This window comes from Syngnathus floridae, chromosome 8, assembly GCF_059516105.1.
Source record: "Syngnathus floridae isolate MCC-2025c chromosome 8, RoL_Sflo_1.0, whole genome shotgun sequence".
Lineage (NCBI taxonomy): Eukaryota > Metazoa > Chordata > Actinopteri > Syngnathiformes > Syngnathidae > Syngnathus > Syngnathus floridae.
In genome coordinates, this window is record NC_142420.1 from 1,546,878 (window position 1) to 1,564,928 (window position 18,051).

Sequence of the window (18,051 nt, forward strand, 5' to 3'; positions counted from 1 at the left end):
TTGTGTTATTTGCCTGGTTTAACTCGAATATTCTGATGTCGCATCAAATGAGAGCGTGTTTACATTTCTCCACAGGTTAACAATTATGCAAACCAGAAAGAAGAAAAAAAATTGCTGTAATTGTCGAGGGCCTCAAAATTACGAACGCAAGCGTTTGCATGATGTCACAATTAACGATAAGGCCGGATGCAAAAAGTGACAGGATGTAATTTGATTCTCGACCCTGGACGGCATTTTTTTTTTCTTCTTCAACCCTTTGCCGTGCACGTGCACATGGACACACTCGCCTGGCCATTAATCAGCAACTGCGGTAATTAGACTAATTCCGATGTGTAATCTGATCAAGGTGAAAGAGCTCAAATCATAACCTTTCCGTTGAGCTGCCTTGGAAGCAGTGGGGGATGATATGATAATCACATTTCAGTCAATGGCTTATAACAATAGGAATAAAAACAGACGGAGCTTATTTCTGCGTAGAGCACCGTTTTTGTCATTCTTTGAATATATGAATTTCCAAAGCGCAATTGTTTTACGATACGTGCACGCGACGTCACTGGGTTGTGACTGGCGCGTTGCCAGGAATCAGTCTGCCACGCATTTGATGTTGAATGCGTCTCGCAAGCCCGCCTCGTGATTTATCAAAGCAGAACGAGGATTACAAGCGACATATTAATGCAGCTTTGCTATTGTTGAGCGAACGTCCTCGACCCGCCCCTCCGGCTCGCGCAGTTTGCGCACGGCAACACAGATGTCGGTCGGGAATGAATGGACGGCGTCGGCGACAGCGGGTCCCAACGAGGCTGGGCCTGAATGACGCCATTGTTTTTGCATCTGGCCAGCGCTCCCATGGCCAGGTTTCCAAAACAAACGCCGCCTTTGATACTGGATCCATCTGCGTCCTGTCTGCTCGCAGGGACGGACGGACGGACGGACGAGTGGATGCAAGTGAGGAACTTGCCGGTGCAGATAGCGTTGATAAGAAGGTAGCTGAGGCGAGCCCAGCGTGGGCAGAAGGGTGAGGAACAACATATTCATTGGGTAAATAGAAACACCGCCCGCCTGCGGTGTTGTGACTGACTGACTGCATGGTGACAAAAAAAACATAAGCTGTTGCAAATCGGAGCTGAGAAGCAAAAAGAGAGAGAGAAAAAAAAGATTTCTGCGAAATGCACCAAAAGCCAGAACAAGCCACAAGACACTGAAGCGCATCCAAGTTAGAAAATAGCAACCGAGCCGGCCGCACACAAATTCGACTCTCGACCTGACATCCACATTATTTTGGGATCCGCGCACTAAAGGTGTTTTTCCCGTCCTCCGATGGCTTTCTCAAATAATGACGTAAATGAGTCATTATTTGAGAGGAAAGACCGGCAACGTGCTCGGAATAAATGTAGATAAATGGATTCCCACGCTGCGTAATTATCCACGAGTGACAGCTTTGGGAGTTTGGCGAATAACAAAGCAAAGAGTGACAAGGAGGCACACAGGAACGAACGAGCCAGAGAGAGCCGGGCTCCCCTGATATTTCTAAATATAGCCACGATAAAGCAAAGACCCTCGGAGTGGCCCGCACAACGGGGACAACCATGCCTGCGTATTGAATCCAAATTGAGCCAACGTGAGTAGCTTACATCACGATAGCATCGGGAGCCCTGCGTGAGCCGAGGAACGTTTCGAACGAGCCCGAGTGCTTTTCTGCCGGATTGGGGTAATTAACGAGAGGCGGCGATGCCTGCCACCCGGAGACAAAGATGTATCTGCAACAAACCCCGCTGCGTGCTCCACTTTTCCAGATTTTGTTTTGAGTCATTTCTGTCCTCCGCTACATGGCAACAGTCCCAAAGATATCGCAAGTCGTCGAGCAAATTATTTGAAGCGCTCATTATTCCCGCGCTTCATTTGGAAGTCATATTGCGGACGCGTTGAATAAAAAATGAAATCAAAGACGCGGCCGAGCTCCGCTCACCCTTCCGATGAGTCGTCAGGGAGACGCCACTTTGATTTTCCAATCCCTTGAAGTCAACCTGTTAAAAACAAAAACAAAAACTGATTATTAGAAAAAGATAGAATGACTAAAATGTCAATAGACTGACTGCGGTATGATTCATTATTGAAACTGGCTTGAGAGTTTCCGAGATGAAGTTGTGAGAGAAAATTTAACAAGTCACATTTCATCAAGTCCATTTGAATAACTATTCTCTTAATATTAATTCCTGTAAAATATGCCCTTATTGGCTGAAACATCGGTGTCAAACTCAAGGCCCGGGGGCCAGATACGGCCCATCACATCATTAAATGTGGCCCGCATAGACAAATTGTGGATCGACTTCATGTGTCAATAATAAAATTGCAAATAGTTTTCCCTTTTAAAAACGACAGCTATTGCTAGCAATTTCTATTACCATGCATCTTTTTAAAATATTTGCAGTTTTCACTCGTCTCTCTCGAGAAAAATGAGTTTGACATCCCTGGTCTAAAACAACAGTTTTTTTTTTTATTTCAAAAATAACTTTATTCATGCAGTGATGACAGCCGAAATGATCAAGCATAAACATTTTCCAATCATCTGTAATTGGCTGTGCAGCGCTCGCTTGCTTAAGTGCCTTCGAGCAGTCAAGCGAGTCCAAAACATTAATGAGGGATGTCCTTGACACGCCGCGCATCTGCCTCGTTAATATTCGTTTTCATTTAATTGCAGTCGTGCGGCCGCCCGCGAGCTACGAGCGGCTCGCGTGCTTCCACGGCGCGGGAATTCGCCGCAACTCGTGTGACGATACACCGGCCAGCGAATATTGCATCTTTTTTAGGCCGTGTCGGATTGCTCCACGTGAGTCTAACAAGTTTCAACAAGCTCAGCGATTTGCTTTTGGGATGTCTCGACGTCTGCTCCCCCCTTGCCGCTGAAGTGGAGTCACATTATAATATTGCATTAGAGAGCAGAAATTTGCAAAAACGGAGGGTGATGACCCGACCTAGCCCCGAAAGGCCTCCGAGCGCTAGCAAGGAATTTGCATGATGTGATTTACCCTGACAGTCATTACAACTGAAATGCAAAGTCTGTCGTTGTTAGCATGCTAGAGTGTTAGCGATCCAGCACCGAAGCGGTCGGCCGTACGCTGGGAGGAAAAAAATGACAACGTCCGTCGTAAGAAACGGCGAGCGATGATCAGCGAGGAGGGCAAAGGTTGCCGATTCCCCTAATGAGCTTAGACAACTTCCGAAACCGTAAACGGAAAGAACAGCTTCCAAGGGCCACCTCGTGTTAATGGAAATTACCCAGAGCTAATTGGAGATGACACTCTTTTGCAATGAGTGTTTTCAGAGAGTCCAAAAAGTTCCCTTGGACATCTGACATTCACCACAGGGGATGTTTGAGGTTGGAACATTTTTTTTTTTTTAACTAAGATCATCAAAACAAAAGAACACGGAGCCCGTCGGGTACAACAGTAAAAGTTGAACCAACACAAAGCAGAGGTAAACTTTTTTTTGGTTTTTTTTCCCCCCCCCCCAAGACCTCCACATCCAGGATGTGTCACAGACAGATTACAGCAAGATGTGTCCAAGATAAGCAACATTTGGGAAGACAAATCACATGCAGATGTGCTGGGATAAGCATGGAGCTTTTTTGCCAAGGTAATTCAAATAGATCGATATTGTCTGCGGTGTTTATGGGATCTCGTTGCGCGCTGGCAACGGCGGATATCGAACCATTGTCCCTTGTGTCCTTCTTGAAAGGATAAATGATATTGAGGTATCAGGTGCGTTGTCGAGGAAGAGCCAAAAGCAGTCGGCAAATTGTGAACTTGATCAGAGATCGGCAAAATTATTATTTGAATGAGCGGGGTCGACCGATTGATCCCGGCGTGAGATGGAGAAATCGGGCAGATGGCACAGCAGCTGATGGCTACGGGAGTTGTTTACTTCCAAAAAAGGGGAAGGAAAAAAATAAAAGGCAGAGATTGGAATGGGAGTCACATAGTGGGGAAGAAGCAGCAGCAGCAGAAGGGGAAGGAATGACTCACTCTCACTCCCAAGGTATCTTTAAGGAATTAGCACCCAGGCTAAAAGTGACGGAGCTACGCACCCGCCCACAGTCCAAGGCTGTCAGTCTGTCTGAAATATAACAGAAGAGAGTTGATCAAAACCGCCCTCCAGTCAAATTGTCACGTGGTTGCAAAAGTTGCACACTTCCATTCAAATACATTCTGGAAAGGGAAAAAAAAAATTTGAAAATTCCAGATGTAAATAGGTTATGGCTCAGCGTTGACAGCTTTGCGCGGCGGCACCTCAGTGCAAACGCAGCGTAGCGAAAAGAAGCCCGTCAGCCAAGCCGAGCCTCCTCTGAGACCAACGCGGGATTCACTTTCAGTCAGTGCTCGACAAAAGCAGCAGCAATGAAGTTGAATGGCGAAAAGAACGACAACATAAGGACGCCATCATTTAAAATTTACTGCGAAAAAAAAAAGTAGACTGGCCTCCATCTGGTGGCAACCCGACCTGGATTTGTATTTTGAATTCAGAACACGTAAACACAAGAGCAATTAAACAACTGTCTCAACAGTCAGAACACGTGATTTGTTCTTGAAAAGCACGAACCTGCGGGCGTATGACAATATCAAAGAAAAAAATGATGCTTAATTGTTGCTCGCCACAGGGGAGGCGGAGACGTACATAATTCCCTCCATGGCGTGTTCACGTCAAAGGGGAATGATTGAATGTGACACGTGGCTTGCTGTAAAGAATACGCAAACGCCAACCGGTGGGCTTGCCTGAAATGTCATGTCGGGCTAGATAATGGACTCACCCAAGACATGGCCATCAATTACGCAATTAGCAAAGGTCTCGGAAACGGCACTGAAGGAGTTAAGTGCGCTGTGCTGGTTATTACCCACTAAAGTGCATGTTGAGAGAGCGGTAAGGACACACATGGTGATGTTTATTGTCACCAGTGGGGCGTCTCACTTTGAGAAAAAAATCGTTGGAAAGCTTTGCGTGCCGCCGACCGGCTAGAAAAATCACGTTCGGATTCCTATATGTCGGCGCGAGTTGATTTCTGACCCATTTGCACAGCAGGCCGGACGTGCGGAAAATCAACATTGATGTGGAGCCTTGATGAACCCCGCGGCGTTTGTACACACTATAGATTATGAGTCATGAGCGAGCGCTCATTAGAGAAGGAAACAGAGCGGCCATGTTAAGAGGTCATTGGCGTTTGATTGCTCCCATCGCGTACATTGTGAGTCAGCTCGGTCACCTTGGGCTACTCCTGAAAGGGTGTACATCAAAACAATAATAAAAGGAAAATAGATTTGGAGCTTAAAAGATACACAAGCGAATACAAGATTATGGTTAACAGCCTTGGGAGGTCCAACTGGAAGAAAGATTTTCATCGCACACCACAAGAGAATCAATCAAGATTAGATCGATAATCATAAAACATTCAAATACAAAATAGTATTTTGCCTGATCTGAACAGAATATTGTGCTCTGTGGCACCAAAGCCCACCAAGAACCTCAACTCATCAAAACAAAAGAAAATTCTTGCTGGCTGATTTTAGTAGAACATGGCTAGTTTCTGACAAAAAAAGAGGAGAAAACAAAATCAAAATGCAGCTTTATGCATGCTTTTGCTCATTTACTCTGCGTCATCCTTTTCTCATGATCACAACACACCACAACAAATATTCTTTAATGAGTGCGGCCTACATTTTTTTCCCTCAATCTGGTCAAGGCCCCCATCTGTACTTGAAAACGTACTTGATCCAGTTGGACGCGGTGCGAACCAACTGGATTCCAGATGACAGATCCAAACGTGCACGGCGGTGAACATGTTCACGTAAATGGAGGTTGAAGTCAACTGTTAAGTCTTACGGGGCGGAAAGCAAAATGTGTTCCACTTTAATATTTTATAGAACGCAGCAGTTGGCTTCAATTAGCTAACATCCTTTATAACCTGAAGGGTTTAGCACTCGCTCTTCCTGCGCCGGTACCGAGATATAAACAACAGAAGAAGGCCTTCCTAAGGTTGAACTAAAAAGAAACACAAGCAGCCGCTTTGAAATTTGCATTCCGAGAGTTATAACCTTCACGTTGACCAGGAAAAAGCAACGTTCCCTCTTTGAATCACGGCGCCCCGTTTAACCTGCCAAGCGCTAAGTGGTCGGGCTTGGCCTCCGCTGCCACAGGCAGATGGTGGGATGATTTGCACAACGGCCACGGAAATAAATCACAATAAAAAATCGGTTTCAGCCCGGCCCGTGCTATTTGAACCACAACATTGGTGGCGCAACGACAAGTCCAGGCCGTGGAAGGCAAAATTCCACACCCCAAACTCCAAGGTATTGAACATTTCTATGGACAGGGCACAAGTTCTCTCCGATATAAAAGTAACGTGGCAAACTTAAACATTGAAGAGTCAATCTATTTTTAAGTATTATTCTAGACAGGTCAGTGGAAGATAAAAGGACAGTATAAGCCACGAGAGGACAGTTAGGGAGCGCTGGGCAGTGGTGTGTGGCTAATAATGCTTGCGTAATGCTTTACAACGCTGTAGAACTAATAAGACTACGGAGGGGGGGGGGGGGGGGGGGGGGCAACTTTTGCTGTGAGAATTCGAATAGTTGTCCCTTGTCACTTTTCACTGCGCGCACAAATGAGTGAAGCGCTGGCTAGTTATTCCGATTCCGATGCATACGTCTCGATAGACGACGCCGTGAGGGAAAAGCGCTCATCATCTGATAAGGGGGGGGGGAAAGTAGGCAAGATTATAACCTGTGCTTGTTGGTCACACACGGGCTGCGCCAACGGCACTGCCTGCTAATGAATAATGGAGAAATGCATCTACAAAAATAGATGTGCACTGTCAGAGGGGATCAAGAGGGGAAAATGCGGCGGAGAAATGATCCGGCAACAAATTAAAAAAATAAGAATATAACGTAAGCATACGTATGGATTATCATTACAAGTGTCTTTTTCTTCCCTTGCCATTCATTTGACGTTCTTTGGCCTAATCGTGGCGGGCTGTCGACCTCACGGAGACAGAGGACACGCTTAACCATTCAGCCGGAGCAAGTCATTCAACAAAGCGGAGAAAGCTTCCCTTGTTCACTCCACATAAGTGCACACTTATGCGTGTTTGTGTGTATCATTTGCAGCATGATATTAAAGTTGCCGGCTGCCACGAGAAGATTATTGTAAAGTGTTGTGCTTCACTCAGGCGTCTCTTCCCCGTTGAATGGGAGCCCAGGCCATTGAGAAAAATTGTCTGGATGATTCTTCTGTGGTTTTAAAGTGAAACGCTACCCATGGAAAACATGTAGAGAAGCTTGAATTATGTCGAAAAACATCCTTGACAACTTTATTAGTCGTTGGTGGTAAACCGATGGATTCCAGTATCCATATGAATATCAAAAATGGCTGGCAATGATGCTATCGGGGTTAAAAAAAAATAGGCAAAATGATGACGAGCCCACGCAACGTAGACTTTATAAACGTTTAAAGCGTGATCTCGGCCGAGAATGCCCCCGTGCGATGCTAAACGCGTCGTTGCTCCGAGTGTGCGCGATCACTTGTGACACATGGACAAACAATGAAGCACGTCCTTGAGGCATTGCCACTGACAGCTTATCCAGTGCAAATTTCATTGAAACGCCATCCATCGGATTAAAAAGCAACTCCTCCTTTATTTCTTTTTGTCTTTTTAAAGACGGGTGAGAGACGTGAGTGCAAGTCTGTGATTGCCAACTATGACGAGAATACAATGGGACAACCATTCAAAGCTCCAAAACAGAATACATGGGGATGTGATTTTCAATATGTATATTAAAAAAAAAAAAAACTATCATCAAGCACAGTGACACTTGTATCTCAAAATCATCATTGACATGAATGGAAACGCCTTAAAAAAAAATCTGTGCAAGATGAGTCATTAATTTAATTTAATGAATTTAATTATTTAACTAGCGGCGCAGGAGAAGGACGATGTCCTTGTTGTCGAGCGTGCACAAGTACAAAACAGTCGGATGCTTCAGAGTGAAAATGACGTTGGGGCGCAAGTATTTGCGTTTGTGCAAGTCCCCGCTTTCAAGTGCACGTGTCGTTAGTCAACACCAAAAAGCTCAAGCGTGTCAAGAAATCTCGTAAAGTCTCATTTACGGGGTGTGAAACGTTTGTGTACGGACTTGTTTGGCAGCAATAAACAAAGTATTTCCAGCGGGAGACGGGAATGTCACCGCATTGTTTTTTGCTAAATGACGGAGGAACTTGAAATCCAAAACTTGGTTGGCCGACTTGATCTGGGCTTGAGCGCTTATTACAAGCCGGTTGTCATTCCATCATCACATGAGGTGCTAAAACGATTCATCCAACAATGGGAATAATTCAAATTCCAGCAAAAAAAATCGTTGTCGCCACTGGCCGCTGGGAGCAAAATAAATACGTAAAAAGCACATTCATATGCAGACCGGCCGCCAAATTGAGCCAGCTCAACAGGAGGCCGTGAATGTCTGCCAATAGAGATGATTATTATCAATTATAAAAGATCTTTACAAGTTATTTATTGATTCTATGGCTTCTGAAAAACCCTGCAAGTTAAATTCGGAAGTATTTGAGGCAATGTTTGTTCATCTCCAGCCAAGTGCTTTGGCACATATTGGACATTTGCTGTCAGATCTGCTGCGATGGTGCCCAGAACCAAAAAGAAGATTCTGTCCCAACATTTTTGAAGCTGACAGTGGAGCTAGACAAAAGAAAATCAGAGGCTGCCGAAGAACTTATCAGATGTCTTGTAATTGCTTTCAAGGAAATCTGATCGGATTGGGGCGATGTCACGAGAGGCGTTGGCGGGCGCTCTGCATCCCGAACGCTCGACGGCACGTCTACGTTTCACAGAACCAGCCGTCCCGCAGATTCCGATCAAGAGTAATGAATCTTGTCGAAACACGATCTTACTTTCTACGCGGTTCGTGTTCACAGGGATGGCGGGTAAATCAATCAGCTCAAGAAATCTTGCCCGCACCCACACAGGCCAAGAGAAATAGAAGCAAAAACGATTTCAAAACAAACTTGTTAGCTTGAATCGTTTCCTGGAAGATTTTTTTTTGAACAGATTTGTAAAGGGTGGATGATTCGGAATTTCTGGTGGCATTCCTTCGCCTTAGGGAAGCAAAGTAGAAGAATCAGCCAAGCGAGGAACTTGAGACTCTTTTGGAAAAGTGGCGTGCATCTTCTACAAGTAGGAGCCTTCAGCCATGTGAACAAACCACAATCGGCCTGCCATCGATTTTACCAACAAGCAGCATATGTTTTTCATACATGGCTCGTTGGACCAAATTTGTCAAACCACAAGTGGTCCATTATTAGAGTCGCAAGCGGAAATGAGAGCGTAGCATAGCGTAGCAGAGCGAGAGAGAGCATCACTCAGCCTCCCTCCTCTAACTTTGTAATCTTGTTCACGTTTATCACTTCATCGAAACCAGCGTTTATCATCTCAAGTGCTCTGCCTCAAGCAGTCTCTAAAATCAGCAGCCAGCACTCATTTATGACTTGCCACAGTCACAATTTGCAAATTTCGGTGTCACGGGAAATGCTGCTGCAGCAGCAGCAACACGTTTGAAATTGAATGAAAAGTAAGAAAACTCTTTGATCAATCCAAGGAGAGTGTCGATGAATAATATATTTTTAGATCTTGCCAATCGTTGGGCACGTGCGTTCGCGTCCAATTTGATTGCTAATTTGCTTAAAACCCTCGATCGCAACAGTGTCCAATGTTAGGATGGAAGCCCCTAGTGGACGAAAAGATAACTGCACCTCACATGCATATTTTCTATGGCTACTTTGCAGACAGCTTTCAAATGATAATATCGTCTTTGAGGATGTTCCTCTCTCTCGTAGGGGGTTCTGGAATGGAGCCCCGGCGATTAACGAGGGACTAACGAGAAAGGCGCAGGCTTTGAATCCTGCAAGACAACACTGAGGATTTGTCGCACACATCAGCAGACCTGCCAACTTGAAAGCAAGTGTCCAAATCTGCAAGGCCAACTAGAGGACAAGAGGGACATGAGGAGGGGGAAAAAAAAAATGGAACAGCACTAGGTCAACTAGAAGAGAAGAAGCAGAGCGCAAAAGACGTGGGGGTGGGGCAACTAGTTGAGGAGGGGGTATGAATCACCCAAAGTGTGCCGTCAGCATCCCCGGCCGGGGCCAGCGGGGAGCGTTAAATGAGTTGACGTGGGGCGCCCAGTTCCCCCTTCTCATCTCCTCCATTTCTCCTTTTGTCTTTGTCATCCATATGGCAGATTCCACCTCATCACCCCCCCCTCCCCTTGCCCTGCTGCACACTCCATTGAAATGGCCTCTCTCTCTCTTGCACTCTCCCACACGCACACACAAACCCACGCTTGCTTGCACAAGCATCCCGCATGAGCCATGTCTTATTTACGGTTCGATTATAGCCGAGCGCCCTGCAGGACGCTGGTGCTCTTCCGCCTGCCTCCCTTTCTCCTTGTGCCCAGATGTTGCTGCAATAATTGCTTGAAAGACGTTTGGGTTGTAAAAAATGTGTGTTTGTTGTTACAGGAAAGCTGCAGCAGCGTGCGCCACCGCAGCGCTGAGCCCAATATGCATAAAAGGGCCCCCTGGTGAACAACTATTTATTTTAAACACAGCTGCAATTTTCAAAGTTGACAAACACGCAAACGCACCTCCTATAGTACGGATAGCTGCGGGTGGAAATCTCCATGCGGCGCATAAGTGAAGAGCAAAAAAAAATGCTCTCCGGCGAGCGTGCGCACTTCGATGCAACAAGGTCATAAAATGAGTGTGCGGGCGCAACCCCCAGGAGCCGTAACAGCACTACCCAAAAAAAAGAGCTGAGTAATAGGGCGGCTTAAAAAAAATATAAAAAAAACACACACACACGACAATGGTGCAGCAGCCGCATTCCACCGGAGTATGCAACATCGCTCGGCTGCCGCCAGGATGCGGGAATCCTCGGAGAGGTCCCATCGTCTCCTTGGTAGCGACTGCGGAGTGAAGCCAGATTTCATTTGATGATGAATAAAAAACATTTTTAAATGCGAGGACATGGTGTTCCACCGAGTCGGTGATCATCACCGATGATGGGCCTTTTATGCAGGTACAGATTGTTCAAGAGTGACATAACGGGGTGACAATAAAACACAGCACTATCTTTCAAAGTGGCAGAAAAATGCACAATTCTGAGAGCTAGGTACCACTTTGAATGATCCATAGTCTTTAGATCATCTGTTCATCATGACACATCCATAAATTGGAAAGCTAATTGGGCAAAAAAAAAAGTAAAACAAAATAAATGCACTATTTATATCTGTTGTTATTAGTTTTGTTTCCATCTGAAAAACTGCTTGGTTGCCTTACAAGGCCAGCATGAAGTCATAAAGGAAGACGTTACGTCCTACAGTAGAGTTTGAAGAAAGAGCAAGCGTTTTATCTGCCTCCAATCACAAAACGTGCTTCTACCGCTGCCACAAACGTTGGAAACGCAGTCCAAGTGTGCGAGCCAGAGATGAACACGGCACGCAGGCAGCCAGGCAGGCGCTCGCTCGCTCACCCAAAACGACCCGGTATCAAGGCCTCGCTGGGAGTTGTATGCGGTAATTATGCGGATCTTCATCTTGAATATGTGACAATTCTTAGCGTCAATCCAACATTTCAAGTGAAGAAAGGTACCCCACCCTATAAAAACAACAATGGCTTCAAAGTTCACAGTCCCATTGTGACGTTTGTCGCGAAAACATTTGTACACTTTGCGGGCTCGCCAACCACCGCAGCGGCTTCTGTATTGCCCGGAGGCGGAACAAATCTGGACCTGTTTTATAGAAACATAGGGATTAAATTAAAATGTTCCCAGTCAGTGAGCACAGTAGACAAATATGCCTCCATAGACGTGCAGCATCTGTCTCGCGCTCTGCTGCCAAAGACCCCGAATAATGGTTAGCGTCGGCCGAGCTAGCGTCCGAGCTAGCGTCCAGAAAAAAAACCCAGTGCCAGGCTATTATAAGCCTTATCAAAGTAACAGCATATCGCTTCATATGAACAACTAACGTGATATCTATAATATTGACGTGCCCGGCGGAAACCGGTTTTAGCCAGATTTGATGTGAGCCTTCTTCAAGAACTCCTGAGTAATTGCTTTGGCGAGAAAGCCACAGATATGAGAGCACTTTGACCTTGGTATTTGATCGTAAAATTTCTAATCTAATTCTTCACGAACGCAAAGTACAGAGAGGCTTGGCGCCACCTTTGAAGGAACGTTCACGTCCTCGCAAAACTATCGGGGGGGTCGTCGGTCAAGGAGGAAACCAAAGTACGTGCTAGAAAAACACACATAGCCATAACAGAGACAGAAAAATATAGTCTGTGAAGGAACTGAACCCTAAAATAACATTGGGGGGGGTGCAAATGCTTTTCCATCATGGAGGACATTTAGCCAGAAGGCATTGTGGTTAATTGATTTCTATGAGGCTATCTGAGAATGCTGAGGTTTGGCCTCTTTGACCTTAGTCAAAACATGCGAGATGGCAGCTACATTAAAGCTTTCAAACGGGACTGCCGGCATAAACACAATGAAAGGGACACTGTCCGTCATCATCGCCACTCATTTTCCTCCATGCCATAGCCGAATGACCTTGTTAGGCGAAACTGACCTTCGTATTATTTGTGTAGGCTGAATTACATTTGTATCAAAGCCTAAACTATCTTCAATGTCATAACCCTCTCAGGAATGAAAATTTGTAAACAAACAGAGCAGAAATATTTACACACACATACACACACACACTACTGGATAGCAAGCAACCTTCACGGGCCGCCGCGGCAGGTGACGGGGTCGGCATACGGCGTCCGACAGGTTGAAGAGCTCATCCGCCACGTGCGGCGTGCCACTGAGGCACACGTTTTATCAAAGCCGGCCGGGGCTACTCTTTGAGTGGCAGCAAGTAGCCACGGGCAAGGCTGCGGTAGAGTCGAGTCGCTCTGCAGCTCTGTGCCAAGACTGCTCTTATTCACCATTTTCAGAATCTGGCCGCCGAGAAAATTAGACGACGTCATCATGGCTGATACTGACGGAAACCTGTACGCAGCCATTTTTCTGCTGAAGAACAACAAATAATATTCATCCCCACGCACGCTACTGATGCATTTTTGTACCTTCAAAGAATGTTGCATAACCTTGCATAGCAATGGAAGAACAATACCACATTAGGAATGAGCCATCAGCTTGCTCCCACTTTTCCTAGGCAAATTTTTCAAATGCTCATCAAAAAAACGACGTGCTCTACTATCCACATGAAGGAAAATAAAAAAACATTTGGAATTCGCATTATCCGGCTACAAGCGAATTCCCTGGTAAGCGTTCATCAATCAACATTCATGTGAAATGATTTTCCAATAGCACCTCGGACTGTAGCATCCGTGACTTTGAGTGTGTACGGCTTTAAAGGCGGGGCCTAATCTGGTGAGTGACATGGGTGTCAGCAAATTAGCCGGTTGTTTACATGACTCACATTGCACTTGATCTTCTTTTCCACATGTGAAATGATCCCAAATTTTGGACATTATGTCTTTTACACACCTTTCCTTGCTGAGTGTAGCAATTTTTTTTTTTTTTGGGGTACAAATTGCAACGCTTCGAGGCATATTTTACAACCACTGTTTAGAAAATGTATTTAATTTATTCAATAACTGGTGCCAGTCCTATAATATAACATATAGTGGCTGTCTGCATGCCTGCAAGCAAGTGTGCGTGTGCACGCGACACTGACTCTAATGTCACATCTGTGCTGTGATGCTAACGTCACGCGGCATGTGCAATTCGCCCTTTCTCGTACTTTCGCCGAGAACTCCGGATGACTTAAAATAGGTACGGGGCGGGCCCGACGTGGACACTTGGAAGACCGTGTACTTTACTTGTATTTATAGGTTTCGCCCCTTAAGTAAGAGTGATGCATTATGCATAAGCCAGTGCGTCACAAGTAAGACTAACGCATGAATAAGGACCACAACCTGCGGCTCGCCATAATTTGGTGGCACGGCTGATGGAGCGGCATTGATGTAGCCGCCCCAAGGGAAGCCAAGAAGTCACGCGAGTTGGGGTCACGCGGCATCATTTGCACTAGCCCCTCCAACTCTTGCTTTTGTCCAAATTCATAGCCCAATGTCCAAACGACTCTCATCACAGACGAGAGACAAGTGAGGACCAGAAAGACTTGCCGCACTTCCCCGACAGGAGCAAGGAAGATTGCTTTCGCTCAAGGTTCTCGCTCGCTCGCTCGCTCTCTTGCGTGGCCTACTTTGTTAGTCTGATGAAGCGCTCTCAGCAGTTTCAGCGGCAAATGGCATGAAAAAGAGGTCTTATTCCCTTGTGCAACGCAAATGCTGAGAGCGCATGAAAGGCTAAGATGGAGTGGGGCGAATGCAGTTGTGTCTTTTTCCTTTCAACTTTGTTACTTTTGACGCTGCGCCGACTACAGCCAGCCAAAGTCGTCCGACATTTTTTTCTTCAGACAGTGAAAGTCGGCTTTTCAGGTCTAACTCCAGGAAGACGTGCGGCTAAGTGAGGAAATCCCACCCCCGCCATCAAGTCCCTGAGGTTTTCTTCATCCACGTGCAATATGGCTTTGCAAATGTTGTGAAGTAGGACTTGGTTCCTTACTTAGCAATGGCGCATCCATCAAGGCTAAATCAAGCACGTCTTGGAGGCAGGGGCCATATGGATGGATGAGAGCTCTGTCCACGGGGATGTGGGGGTCTCATCCCGTTGCCTCCGGTTATGTACGACACTTAGATTATAAGAGACTTGCCCTCACGGCCAGCTACGTTAGCTTGGCCTCTTGACTGCCACTGCTTGGATTTGCCAACATACAACCGAGGCACCCTCGCGGCCGCATGCAGTGGTGTGTGTGTGTGTGGTGGGGTGGGTCAAAACTCACACGCACACACTCCACTTAAAGCATGTCACATCAGCAAGGTCAGCAAGGTCAGCGGTAAAATTCTTTAGTAAATAATACAAGATATTAGGGCAACTTTGCTTTGAGAAGCTGCATTTTTACTTCATATATAAATATTTGATAACAGATGACTCAGCAAGAAGGAGCATACTGTACTTGGTTTAATAGTGTTGCGGGCTAACGGCAAGTTCTCCGCCACCGTACAGTGCCGGGCTCTCACTTTTGCAAGCGATGGTTCATATCGAGGATGTGTCGGGTCACTCAAATGTCAAGACACCGACACGAGTGGCGTCCCGTCAAATAAAACATCGGTGATGACAAATATTTGGAGATCATGCATTTGAAGCCCCATCCTCGGAACTGTGAGGCTGCCATGCTAACCGCTCGTACCATCCAGCAAAGGTCAGACAGGATTCCCAAAAAATGTACACATGAGGACCCAGGCACATTGACATCTCTAAATCATAAATCTAGATCACTTTGTGTAATAATATTGGAGTGTGCAGCCCCCCCAAAAAACAGCAAGACAAGCGACTGCATGCTTACAATAACAAATCGCAACCGGGCCAAACGTCATGGGGTGTTTAATCATCCACGGGACTCCCAAAAAGCCTCGCCGCAGCCCGAACGCCCAATATCGGTTTTTCCCTGTCTCTCTCTCTAATCTAATCCAATCCAATCTTGCCAGTGCATCGAAGACATCATCTGACGGCACACTGCGGCGAACACCTGCATTAACACCCCCCCGATGTGTTGCAACAACAACTGCGCGAGAGCTTTCCTCGGTTGACCGAGCACGATGCGGTAGATCGGCAGCCAAGCTGCCAAGCAGCGCTGTCAGGTACAACCGAGGGGACACGACAGCCGCCTCGCGATTTTTTTTGGGTTTGTTTATTTTTGCCACCGTTCCGCCGTCCTCCACAGCCAATGTAATCTTTGCACACGCAGATGCGATCTTAAATAAAGATCGTGTGGTATTGCACAAAGACACCCAAACGAGACACTATTAGCAGGCGGTTTGGTACTCACAGATCTTCACCGTGGGGGAAAAAAACAAACAGACAGACGTCTGGAAGCCTGTGCGTCGTCCGACGGTGGCGTGGAACGCAGAAGGAGCGAGGAAGCTTGGAATGCTGGTCGGCTGGAGATCGCATGTGCGGTGGCGTTGGAGATTTGACTGGACGTGCCGCAGCAGTGGCCGCACGACTGAGGAGGCTGCCTGGCTGCCTGGATGGATGCGGGCGGGCGGGCGGTTCGGCCTTCTTCGCCGACGCTGTGGCTCCGCGGGTCGGAGAACTCGCTGGATGTTGCGGTGCACTAGCGTCACCAAGTGACGCGGAGTATGCTTTTTTTTTTTTTTTTTTTACTCCACGGTCTGTTTAATGAAGACTCGGTACAAAGGCGTAAATGTGAAAAAAGAAAAACTTTATTTTTGTCATGAATACAATTTTTTTTAAAATAATATGATGCCATATTCTAATGCATGTAGATGAGTCTGTGCATATCATTATGTGAAAGTGAATTGCAATAAGCATAGCAAAAATTAGATTCAACATTGCTCCAAGTAAAGTCTAATTTTCATTGTATTACTTTTGTCTTTCCTTGACAAACGCATCCTTCACAACAGTCTCATCTCAATCTAAAAGCTGTGGATCTTCTTTTTGCTGTTTATAAGGCCCAATATCCTGTTGCGGATGTGTGTCAGCTGCAACCCGTAGATGAGCGGATTCAAAATTGGAGGAATGAGTAGAAACTCAATTGTCATAAAGTTGTTCAAGTGTTGCGACACGTCGGTCGAACCGAATCTCATGTACAACAAATCCAACATCACGGTGGCGGTGTAAGTGATGAGGCAGATGGCATGTGGCATGCACGTCTGCTTGAACCTCTTCCACATCCGTGTGGACGAAATGCACATTTTAATCAGATATGCGTAAGACCAACAAACAAACAGGAAATGAAAAAAATAAAAGGTAACGTTCAACGAGGTGATAATGGTGTGGGATCTGGGTGGCGAGCAAAGGACGCTGACCACCATCTGGTTGACGCAGTAGAGCCTGTTGATGTGAGAGCGGCACAGCTTTTTGCCCAAGATGGACGCCGTGTTCGTAAACATACAAAAGAGAGGCATTAACCAGGAGAAAAACACAAAGAGGGACACTCTCTGCCTCGTCATGTAAGATTGATAAACCAGAGGCTGACACAGGGCCACATACCTGTCGTAAGCCATCAGCGCCAAGATGGAAAATTCGTACGTATTGGACGAGTGTATGACAAACCCCTGCAGCATGCAGCCGGCGTAAGAAATCACATGAGACGACAGGAGGTCCACCAGGAACTTGGGGTAGAAGCCCACCGACCCGTACACGGCATTGATGCATAAGTTACACAGAAAAACATACATGGGCTTGTGGAGCTTCTTGTCAGTAAGGATGACAACAATAATGGTGAAATTACTCAGCAGGATGATGAGGTACCATAGCAGCACAAGCACAAAAAGGATTAGCCGGTGTACAAAGGGGAAATTCAAACCAGAGAGAGTGAGCATTGTGACACTGGAAACATTTTGCATCGTAAACAACCTCCACACAGATTACCTCATGACACAAATGCAGGTGGGAGACGTGTGGCCGCCCCTCCGAACGAGCGTGCGCGCCACCGGCTAGTTAAAGGCTTTGGGAAGAGCACGGCGTGACCTTTGGGACCCGAGCCGACCAATGGCTGCCTGTCACGTCGAAGGATGTAGGCCTTTCGTCAAGCCTTGGACGAGCTCGCTGAATCCAACAGGGACGCGACAATGCCAATCAAATGAAAAAAAAAAAACTGTTGCATGGCCCAATTTGAAACTGCGAGGCCATGCTTAAGAATCGCAGGAAATTGGTCATAATGATGTCACCTGCAAGCTGAGCCGTGATGTCACTTTCAGTCGACAGCTAGAGACAAGATGGCCGTCCCCTGAGATGGATGAAAACAAGTGGATTTTGCCATTTCATTCAAATTCTACAAATTTAATATTTGTCAGAAGAGCTTTTTGAGACTAGTAGGGCCACATAAAGCTGACAAAACA

The 18,051-nt window shown here is 46.2% G+C and overlaps 2 protein-coding genes across 2 annotated transcripts in view; both read right to left on the reverse strand.

Annotated features, from left to right (window-relative positions):
- Positions 1 to 16,280, reverse strand: part of adarb1b (adenosine deaminase RNA specific B1b) — a 42,739-nt gene extending 26,459 nt beyond the window's left edge. Inside the window, exons 1-2 of the mRNA XM_088383869.1 lie at positions 16,014 to 16,280; positions 1,967 to 2,024 (exon numbers count right to left, since the gene is read on the reverse strand). The gene's annotated coding sequence lies outside the window, so the exon portion shown is untranslated. The remainder of the gene's footprint in view (positions 1 to 1,966; positions 2,025 to 16,013) is intronic.
- Positions 16,281 to 16,401: 121 nt separating this feature from the next.
- LOC148393847 (olfactory receptor 6E1-like) lies at positions 16,402 to 17,580 on the reverse strand. The gene has a single exon (XM_088383880.1). The coding sequence runs from the start codon at positions 17,554 to 17,556 to the stop codon at positions 16,624 to 16,626; it is 933 nt and encodes a 310-aa protein (XP_088240006.1). The 5' UTR covers positions 17,557 to 17,580; the 3' UTR covers positions 16,402 to 16,623.
- Positions 17,581 to 18,051: the final 471 nt, after the last annotated feature.

Bases quoted from the DNA above. Each gene is read 5' to 3' on its own strand.
- LOC148393847 (XM_088383880.1), bottom strand. From the start codon at position 17,556: ATGCAAAATGTTTCCAGTGTCACAATGCTCACTCTCTCTGGTTTGAAT.